This window comes from Gymnoscopelus microlampas (assembly GCF_963454915.1).
Source record: "Gymnoscopelus microlampas genome assembly, chromosome: 2".
NCBI lineage: Eukaryota > Metazoa > Chordata > Actinopteri > Myctophiformes > Myctophidae > Gymnoscopelus > Gymnoscopelus microlampas.
The window spans coordinates 50,757,784-50,768,609 of NC_139939.1; the positions used below are offsets into that span (position 1 = coordinate 50,757,784).

The 10,826-nt window shown below is 40.2% G+C and overlaps 1 protein-coding gene across 1 annotated transcript; it reads right to left on the minus strand.

Moving 5' to 3' along the window:
• Positions 1-5,721: 5,721 nt before the first annotated feature.
• Positions 5,722-10,343, minus strand: LOC311055633 (E3 SUMO-protein ligase CBX4-like; the record flags this gene model as incomplete). Its single annotated transcript, XM_084071882.1, has 3 exons — positions 5,722-8,566; positions 9,644-9,710; positions 10,327-10,343. The coding sequence occupies 3 exons, from the start codon at positions 10,341-10,343 to the stop codon at positions 7,109-7,111; spliced, it is 1,542 nt and encodes a 513-aa protein (XP_083928008.1). The 3' UTR covers positions 5,722-7,108.
• Between the last annotated feature and the right edge of the window lie 483 nt (positions 10,344-10,826).

The following is a 10,826-nucleotide window of genomic DNA, read 5'->3' on the forward strand; positions in this document are numbered from 1 at the left end:
TATCGCTTTACTTTTTGTGAGAAAAATGTCCCTTGCCATATCATATGATATAGGATATGGATGCCCATAAGCCATGACACATCCAGTGATTCGCAAAAATATAATAGCTATAGCACACAATTGAGATTGCACTGAAAGAAAGGTTTGAGAAGCAAGTTAATTTAAACATTTACATTGCAGCAAACTCGCTCCCTTGTTATACATAGAGTATAGGCTATTCTGATACCTGTTTATTCAATATATAGCCTATACTTTAAACACAACAATGTAGTTCTTGAACTTTGGAATGGTAATGATTTTTCTAGACTAGAGCAATGCGGTCATTTATTTTTTTCTTTTATTTTTTGGCCTGTTATTTTCAAATATAAATATGGTATATTTAATTCCTGTGGAGCCCCCATGCATTCAATCACTCAATAAAATATAGGCTTTTGTTTTAAGAAAGAAAATTGTCTTAAAAATACGTTTTCTTGTCTCACGATGTAAAGATATAGGCTCATTAAACACCGGCATATCCAACATGCCCACTGTATAACAGGCTATAGGCTACAGTGTAGGTCTGACACATTTAATGCCAATCCAATCCATTATTTAAAACATTTGTTTCTAATTTAAGATAGGTTTTAAATTAAGTTAATTGATTTAATAATAATAATAATAATAATAATAATAATAATAATAATACAAATAATAATAATAATGATAATACAAAAAAAGGATAATCCCAAATATCAAAGGACCTGTGTAAATTAATGGTAATTATTTTCATGCTGTATAGATAAAGCAGAGGCCTTTTTTAATAGGCCTGATGTTTTCTCAGTTGATGTTGCTTTTTGATTGATTGATTGATTGATTGATTGATTGATTGATTGATTGATTGATTGATTGAATACTCCATTAGACAGAAACGTAAACAGCACGGGGTACAGTCAGACATTTGAGCTAAAAGGATAACACAAAAAAGTCCTGTGGACTTGTTTGTTTCCTTTTGTGGTCCACATTATTCAGCGCCGCCTTGATGTCAGAGGAAAGAAATGTAGAGGCATGCATTTTCTGAATTTCCCCACAGTATTTTTCCATAAACAAAAGAATTACACTAGGCTATAATAAAATGTACCGCGATGGTGATGAGGGCTGCGCCTCGGGAGTCGGCGGCAGTGAGAGTGGACGCTATGATTGGTCTCTCCGCGCTGCAGTGCAGCAGCGCAGCTCCAGTATGAGGGAGCGGCGGTGGACCTGGTACAACATTATTGGTTGGCTTGTATCTGGGCAACCGCCAGGGATTCTAACTGCCGAGACTTCCAGGGAAGACAGGTGGTTTTTTAACCACTTAAACCCCGTATGGGTAACCGGAGTCCCTCAGGGCTCAATACTAGTACCTTATCTTTTCCGTTTTCTGTTATTGTGGGGAAAGCTGTCGCTGAAAATAGCCAATCAACAAGCTCACAAACGCATAGCACTGTTGCGAGCTTGTCGATCTGCTATTTTCAGCAAAAGCCCACAAGGATGCTGGGGTTTAAGTGGTTGTTTTATGTCAAGGACCCCCAAATGAATGTGTATTTGGCCACGGACCCCCCATCTGAAAATATTTAGTGCCAGGGAACCCCATACTACAAGATTTGTCTTAAAATATTATTTCAAAAGTATTCAAAATTGTTCAGAATTGTCACAAAAAATAGCAGATCTAAAAGCTCTATAAGACCCCCAAGGACCCCTGGGGGTCCCCAGACGCCACTTTGAGAACTCTATTTGGTCCTCCCGTATCCATCTTGGTAGGGGAATCAATTTGACGTGAATGATTACATTAACCGTTGGCCTTTTATGTCGTCGATGAATGCACTTAATGCAGTCATCTGAAGTCGTGTATTTTTATTTAAAGCATAAGCCTATGCTAACCAGAAGGACGAAATGTTAGGCCTATTAGGTTAAACTATCGTGTGTTTACGTTATTTCAAAGCAACAGTTCCATGTTGGAAAACAACCGAGGCAAAGTCTGACTGCTTAACTGTAAACCGGACTAGGACTAGGCAAACTACACAGTAACCTATACAGTATGTAGGCCTACAATATATCCGTACTTATGGGTAGGCCTACGCACAACACACTTTCCAACCGCAGCGTCAACTTGATGTGTCAGCTAATGTAGCTGTGTGTCGGTGTTGTGGTGTTTTAGGACTTTGATGAAACCAACAACACATTATTGTAATTATTATTATTATTATTATTATTATTATTATTATTATTATTATTATTATTATTATTATTATTATTATCATTATTATTATTATTAAGTACGTTAGTCCATAGTCCATACACACGCAACAAATTAAACTGATATGGGTAGAGAAAGAAACAAGCATTTACAGTTTGGCCTACACGCATATATGTTTCAATGCATTAAAAGGCTATTAATCATTACCTTTATTATGATCAATAATTCAGATCATAATGTAGGCTATAAGCTTCAGGTTGCATAATGATTGCATGCGTGTACTATTGAGAAACCCAAGGTGGTGCAGTGCAAGTGAGTTGTTCTGCAATGTGGTGGTCAACATGCCCTTTTGAGAAACCTGATGTACACATTTATGTGTCAACTGAATTGCATTATTATGCTGCCGTTTAACCTGCAGTCTCAGTGTTACAAGATATCGGTCTACTTTCTGGAAACACTGGTATGATTGTCTCTTGTAATAGCTGATGTTTTTATGGTATAGGGGTGTTTTTTATGTAGCCTATGTATAGTGTTTTTTTCTTGTTTTCTTGTTGTTTGTTTTTTAATGGACCCCTGAGTTTCCACATATAAAGTTGATTGATTGATAATGGCGGGATAAACCTATTTTCAGAACGAAAGTTAGGCTACTATGACAATTTCTGTCGTTTGTTCATGTTTGCCGTTGAGCGACCCATGCGTGCAAATGAAAATGATAATAATAACGAATTGGGAATCATGTCGCCTCATAGGATATTGTAATTTCCCCACAATTTGAAACATTAGCAACAAACACTGTAATGTGTCTATAGTGCAGCTCCCGAAGGCGTTTCAGAGAGGCACGGTTGAAAAGAAACTGGATCGAGAGGACAGCCATTTTCTCTGCGGATCTCACATTAACGCACCGACCGAAAGCACTTTGATTCTACAGCAGAGAAAATGGTCGAGAGCTCCAACCACATAGCAGCGATCGGGCTGCTAGCCTGTCATTAGTCTAGCCTACAATAAGAGTTTTGAAATGCATTTGTGGACAATCTTTGCATTCTATACTTCTGCTTTTTTGTCAGACTAATCATTTCCTATAGCCTACGCGGCACGGAGTTTAGGCTATACTTGTTAAATCTATTAATGCGACCTTATATATCATGTCTTTAAACCGAAACAGTGACAAGATCTTTTAGAATGTTTCATTATGTTTGTGGTTATTGACAAGGTCTTGGGGGAATAGATAGCCTACAATTGATAAGAAAATGTTATAGGCCAATATGTTCACTGGTATATTCTATCCTATTCCTCCCCGAAAAAATGGCTTGGTTGGTTAGCTTTTTAAATCCCATTGAGAAATGGTCTTCTTATTTCATTAAGCCAGTGTTAAATGACTGCCTGCATGTCGCCACATGCAATAGTCACATAAATGTTGCCTATAGGCTATAAGCCAAAAAAAAGGATTAACGTGAAAGATGAGAAATAATTAATTAAAGAATGAAACTATATAGGTCTCCTCTCCGCCATCTTCAATGCTCAGGTTGCAAACGCCTTGTAGGCCTGGCTGTAGGCATAACAGGGACACTGCCAGTGGTTCTCAACCAGTGGTCCGGGGACCACCAGTGGTCCTTGGGGGGGTTCCAGGTGGTCCTCAGCTAAATGATGGAGAGTTGGTATAACCAAATGGACTCTTATAGATCTTGAACTCTTGAGAGTGTAAAATGAAACCAAATAGACGCTTACGGGTCCATTTGGTTTCATTTTACACTCTCAAGAGTTTACGTATTGCTAAACATCAAAAAAAATGTTAGAATTGTTATTTTGATCAACGTTGGCCTGTTATCTCTCCTAATAGCCAATACACTACAGCATGGCATTGTGGACAAAATCGTATCCAATTATAACAAAATAACAAAAGTCTTGGGTCTGAGAGACTAAATCACATCAAATGGTGGTCCGTGGCTCAAATGCCGAATAAATGATATGAAAAGGGTTGAAAACCACTGCTATATAAGCTATCGTCCAATAGAGATCTATAGCATGCAGTTATGTTTCTCATTTCAGAATGTAAAGCTATATAGGCCTATGTCGGCATTTCGGCAATGTCGCATTTCAGTGTTGATCCCACAGACAGCTTCAAATGCTTCTCACAACAAGTCAAGTGACGCGTTTAACAGCAGACTGACCCACCGACCTGAGTTTGAGAACTGCATGTAAGGTGACTGCTGTTATTCCTCATAACTTCATATTGCCCAAGGTCGGCTTCAAGGTCTCGTGATATATCATAGCCTTAGGTCTATTTGCCTTTTATAGTTCAGCAAACATTGTTGAACAATCAAACAAGTATAGACTTCACTGCACAACCTGTTACCCTGGCGGCTTAACCTATATATTAATGATCGCTGATGTTTTAGTATACGTCTGAGCAAACAATGCAGACAATCAGACAATTTGTCCAAATTCTTTGCAGGAACAAGTAGCCTATTATCTAAATCACAAGATCTCTTGCATTGTCGTAGGCTACATTGTAGCACTTTAGTGGCTTTGGGTTATTGGGGAATAAAATAAATACATGTAGAATGTCAGTATAGGCTGTCAGTAGCCTATAAGTTACAAACAGCCAACGTTTTCACATGCGATGGTTTAATCTAGCGAAATTGTTGGTCTTGACAGCCTACAGGAGCTATAGTTTCGTCTGAAAAGATAGTTAAAACAATATAGCGTTGGTTCAATAACAGGTCTCTGCAGCTTATCCCTTTAATAAACAGTGAACAGTCTACATTTTCAGAAAGGGTTGCCAATTTCATCCTATCAGGACTCAGGAGAGGGTACCCATTTATCATTTCCAATTTTATAGTGTTCCATTTTCAATTTTGTCTGCCAATTTCTTTGTGCATTACTTCCAACTTAATTGTATCCTGTAGATAGTAGTCTCTCCTGATTGGGGGGAGACAATCAACTCGGAGAGACAATTTTTCAGGTTGGGCCGGCCTGAAAATGTTTTATTCTGAGTTGGAGAGACACAAGGAGACATGTCGCATACCAACCCGATCTCACATTGCACGGAGTGTCATTCCGTGCATAGACAACTGGAAAACCCCAAAATCCGTGCATAGCCTCCTCGCATCTCCCCCAATGACTAAACCAGATCAGGCTGCGCACACACACACCACACCAAGGCAAAGATTGCTAGAATAGAGCTACTGTATTTAACACTTATTGTAACAAAAATAAAATCACTTACTGCATCTTTAAGCCAGGAAGATGCCGACTTTGCGATGTCGGTAGGATCCCGAATGACCATCACAATGTACTCAACCCCTAATCCATAACAGGGCATGTGCCTTTGGCAACTAGTAACCAGTCTCTTCGGTATGACCCTGTCGAAACTTTTTTTCTGAGAAGCCGGTTTAATACCCTATTAAAATCCCGTGTCATGTGCAGGTTCTGCATTTTGTATGAGGCAGGTATGTATGATTAAGTATTGTAAAGGTGTAGCTGTGCATTAAACCACTACTTATTGCAAACGTTTTTTTTTTATTGCAAAACTTATCTCGAGAAGCTTTTCAATGTAGTCTGAACACAAAACACAATCAAAGTGCCTCAGATCACCTTCTTAAAGAGCAAATAAAATCCATCTCCAGACCACATTTAGGTCTAAAAAAATAACATCAGAAAAACGGTACATTAAGAAGAAGCTGTGTGACATTAACAGGTTTGATTAGGCCCAATGTGTGCTTGCATTACAGCTGTCTTGCACATTAGCACAAAGGATATTACAAAGTTCCATTTTTGACACCTAGCATATTCTTTCTTATGAAAAAAGAAAACAAAATTAAAGTCATACACTTCTCACGAAATCAAATGGCATGTAATCTCCCCATCTTGGAGGGTCTAATTGAGATAATACATTTACACTGTTCAATAATAACAGAGATAAGCAGAAATCAATACATTTAAATTACAATGACACGTTTTCAGGATGGAAGAGATGGGACAGTAAGCTTATACTAAAGTATTTCAAACTCTGTTAATTGTGTTGTGGGCAACGTGATTAATATTTCAGAGGCAATGGTTGCATTCCTTTCTGTCTTGTGCTCAATATCAGGTCTTCAGGAATCTTGACCAAGAGAAATCCCAAACGTTGAACAGCTATCACTGATAATCATTCATTTGAAAAATCTAAATGACATACCGTTTTTCTCCCCCTAGTTTATACTCCATGGTACAATGAATCTGGGAAATTCCAGATCGTCCCAACAAGTACGACAGTCGTACAATCAGGCTTTTCATTTACTTATTTGCTTGTGTAAGCAAGTCTAATGACAAGAACCTGTCCTACTATAGAATGCAAATACATACTAGATTAAATTTGTGCATCTGTTCTCTCTTCCCTCACTCTCTCTCTCTCTCTCACACACACACACACACACACACACACACACACACACACACACACACGCACAGTGTAATTTACCATTTTTCAGTATAATTTCTCTTCCTTACATAACTTCAATATACACATTTTACCCATTTTCTGAGGTGTTGACAGTTAAGTATAAATCAAAACGGATCTAGATCCATAGAAAAAGTGAGAGATTATTTACACACAACATTAAGTGCTTCTTCGATGAGCCCTGACACTACTGGTCAATTAACATTTTCTAATTAGTTTTTTAAACTCAATTTGAAATAGCTGAAATTAGATACTGCACACGATTAAATCTCAAGAATAATAACAGCCAGAGCGTATAAGAAATAATAGCATATGCGGAATAAGGTTTTCAAACAGAATTAATTCTGGAAAACCAACAAGGGCTCCTTTTGTACATTCAAGCAGCAGAAAATATCAATATAATCCATATACATTTTCTTCAACTTCACACAGACGTTGCTGCGTTGGGATCATCTTCACTATATCGTTACATATTCCTTAAATGTAACCGTGAGGCAATTTGTGGTAATGTCTGTGATGATTATATTCCCAAGGAAAGGCTTGAAAACAGGAAATGTCTCCTCCTTTGCCTGTTTTGTGTCAGAAGACACCACTTCCTCCACGTTTTCATCTTGATCAACCGTATGCATTTCATTCTGCACTTGCGTCTCAGCTTTTTCGTGCGTTTCGGGCCGTTTTTGCGTTTCATCTTGTGTTAGCGTTTCAGTCCGGGTCACAGTGGGTGCTACAGTCTCAGGTTTGGACTTGACGACACTCAAGTCCATGGGCTCCACTTGGTCAGCATACGCATAGTCCTGTGGTCCATGCTGGCTCTGGTATCCATTTAGGTCTAAGCTGATGCTTGGTGGGGGTGAAGACACTGCGTTAGGTGCACTGATACTCCTGGAGCTCAGAAAGCGTTTACCATCCCCACGGTCCTCATTGTCTGCTTCAGAGAGGCGCCGTTTGAGTGCCCTATACACCGCCTGGGTTCCTTTAGGCGCCAGCAGGGAAGAAACGTCCGTATCCAAAGGCACAGAGACCAGATTAGGCTTTGTTTTCAGATCTAAATGCTGATTCACTGGGAGCTGCTTTTGACACCCGACCTCTGAACGTTTATCCTGTTCTGTCACAGTTGGATCCAATTTAGGAGAATGCTCCTTCTCTATAGGGCAATTTCCATTATATCCAGAATGAGGAATATTTGGTTTGTCATTGGGGTTTTTAACAAACCCATTGACAAGGCCTAGTTTCTTGACAAGCTTCATCTTTTCAAGGTGGTTCTCCATACTGCTGTCGTTTTCCGGTGGCGACTTGTCAGCAGTTTCAGAATCTCCATTCTTAATCCTAGCCGCCTGCATTCCATTCTCCATGTACTTGCTCATGACAATTACAATCCGTCCATTCTTGTTTTTGTTCTTGACTATTTTAAGCTTGTTGCTGCTGACACCATTGGGCAGTGGTTGAGCCTCCTGTTTAGCAGGGTTCTTTGTTTGCTCAGGTTCAATGTGGCCATTGAGGTCTGCTGGTAGCTTCTTCAGCTCCATTGTAATATCCTTGACCTTGGTCAGACAACCTGAATCTTTGTCTCTGACCCATTTTTGCTGCAGTGCTGGAGGAAGGTTCCAGCCCTGGTTATTAGCCACCTCTCTGGGCTTGGGGAACGGAGGCTCGTACATCTTTAGGTCTGGCTGGTAGTGGTGATGTTTCTTGCTGTTGAGCTGGTAGTAGAACTTCTTCTTGCCGTTGGTCTGCTGCTCAGCCTCACGCTCCTTGCACAGAGGCTGGTATTGGTGGTGCTTCTTGCTGTTCATCTGGTACTGTTGGGTCAGGGAATCCGCTGTCTGGTTTGGGCTGGCCTTCTGGCAGTCTTCTTCTCCCATAGACACTTCGTGAAGGTCAGACAGAATGCTGGATCGCCTTGCGAAGGACGGGACCTGAGACACAAAATGTCCAATATTGTTATAAATGATCGTTGAAAGATGTATTTGTTTACATGGAATATACAATATATTTCAATTGATTCTAAAAATTAAACAACGATAGGTTGCAGCCAGGACCTATAAGCCATAATGATGGATCTCCAATTTAATATCTCCAATGTTCAATTCAAGGCCCTGTCCTGGTAAGACGGCGATACACGCCAACTTAGCAACCAAAATAAGCCTTCAGTTATTTATCGATCTGCCAACGTTGGAACAAAAGTAGCCCAGTGGGGGCCCGTGAGAAGTATTCAAGAAACGTTGGTTGGTATGGAAAAGGGGGCTTATACTGTGTATTCCAGGGGCATTCATCCATGCGCACATTGCCCTCCTATACAGTTAGTGTGCGTCCCTTTCAGCCACTGGCACAGCCATAAGTGTGACATTTCAAAGTGGGCCCTGTGGCTGTGACCTCAGCACAGAGGAATGCCACTGGCTGCTTTGTGTCCCATCACTGACTTTATCCCATGTGCTACCACCAACACCCTCCTGAGAGGAACAAACAGTCCTCTGAGGGGTTCCCCCTGGCCTTTTGGATTTGTGATTGATGCGCTACATGTACTGTTCACGGTCATTCAGCCACAACTGGTAGCTCAGGGGATTGCTACCTATAGAAATAAATACGGCTTAGCGTCACTATATTTGGTTTTGGTAGTCTATATATTGTCATATTTTACATGGTACAGTAAGCAAATGTATCCTACAACAAAGGGGGGGGGGGGGATCCTACTATTTAAAGAAGCCTCTCCACTAATGTGGAAAAGGAGTCAGGGGAATAGCAATGCTGCCAAAAATGCGTTTGAAATACAATCTATTTGCCAACTGCGTTAAATATGTACAAAATGTTATACATCCCACAAAGAGATGACCCAATTAATATGGTAGCAAAAAGGTAGGCTTCTTGAAACACTAAAATATAAACATTCATTCCATATTACACCCTGGGAATATGAATGAGAGAATAATGCATAGAAATAGAAATGCTGAAGACACAAGAATGGCCACGTGGTGATATCTAGAGGATTTCCTTACCTGAACCAGTAGGTGCTTGGGTTTAGGACCTCTTTTTCGATATCCCACCAACTGCTCTTGTCTTTCCCTGCAGAAGCAAAATAAACAAAAACAAACAATTGAAATCATCCTGTAGAGATGGTTTGCTGCTACATGGAAACACAATGTAATGAGTTTCTTCTTCAAGTTCAACTAGTCATTTCTAAGCAGATGTCACAGGCTGGACTAAAATACATCTAGTATTTTTTAATCCTACACCACTGTATAAGTGTCAAATACCAGATTGAGACCCAATTATTTTCCACCTTTGCTACTACTCAGAGGTCACCCAACACCGAACCAACTGGAGAAAGTTCATGAATGACCTATGCTCCTCAAAAAGCAAAAGAGTTCAAGTCAAATTTGCTGCAACAAAATGTATTATTACTCAGACTCTTTACTTGAACCCCTGCATGCCTATTCTCGGCCATGCCAAAAATAGCGGATCTACAAGCTCACGAGACGTTTTGAGCTTGTAGATGCGCTATTTTTGGATATAGAGATATGGTGTAGGGATGGGAAAAGAAGCAGTCCAAGTACAGTTGCAAGTTGCAACTCATGTCCGTTTTACTTAGAATAGAGGGTTTTTAAGTGGTTAAAAGCCATAGGTAACTCATTTCATGTTAACGTATCTACACGGGGTGGAAGACACAAGGCTGACTTGCCTTTCCTTGGGCTTCATGGCAAGTGTTTCTCACAGGCAGTAACTCAATACCACAGACAGGAGTGATGTCAGTCCCCTCCCCCTCCCTCCCTCCTCCCTCACATCTAATTACAATGACGACTCAGTGTATTTTCATAGCCTGGCATTCAGACGATTTGGCTCCCCGGAGAGACGTGCAATTAGTTTCAATAAAATCTCTCCCCTTTAGAGAGAGGTAATTGCAAAAACAGATGCAGAGCATGGTCAACGTTTTGCTTCAACGTGTGACCTACCACGAGAAGGTTGTTGTGAGGAGACCCAAAAAAGAGGGTGAGAGAAAAACCAGTGCTGGTTTCCATTTACGGTGTCCTTCATATGAAAAGGTGTCTGGCCTATCTCTCAACGAAACATCTATAGCAATAGCCTTGCAGCCAACACAACCAAGGTAGGCCACATTAAGAAAAGGCTGCTTGTGCTTCTGCTGCTACAATTAGATTTCCAGAGGAAGTTATTTTGGTATGG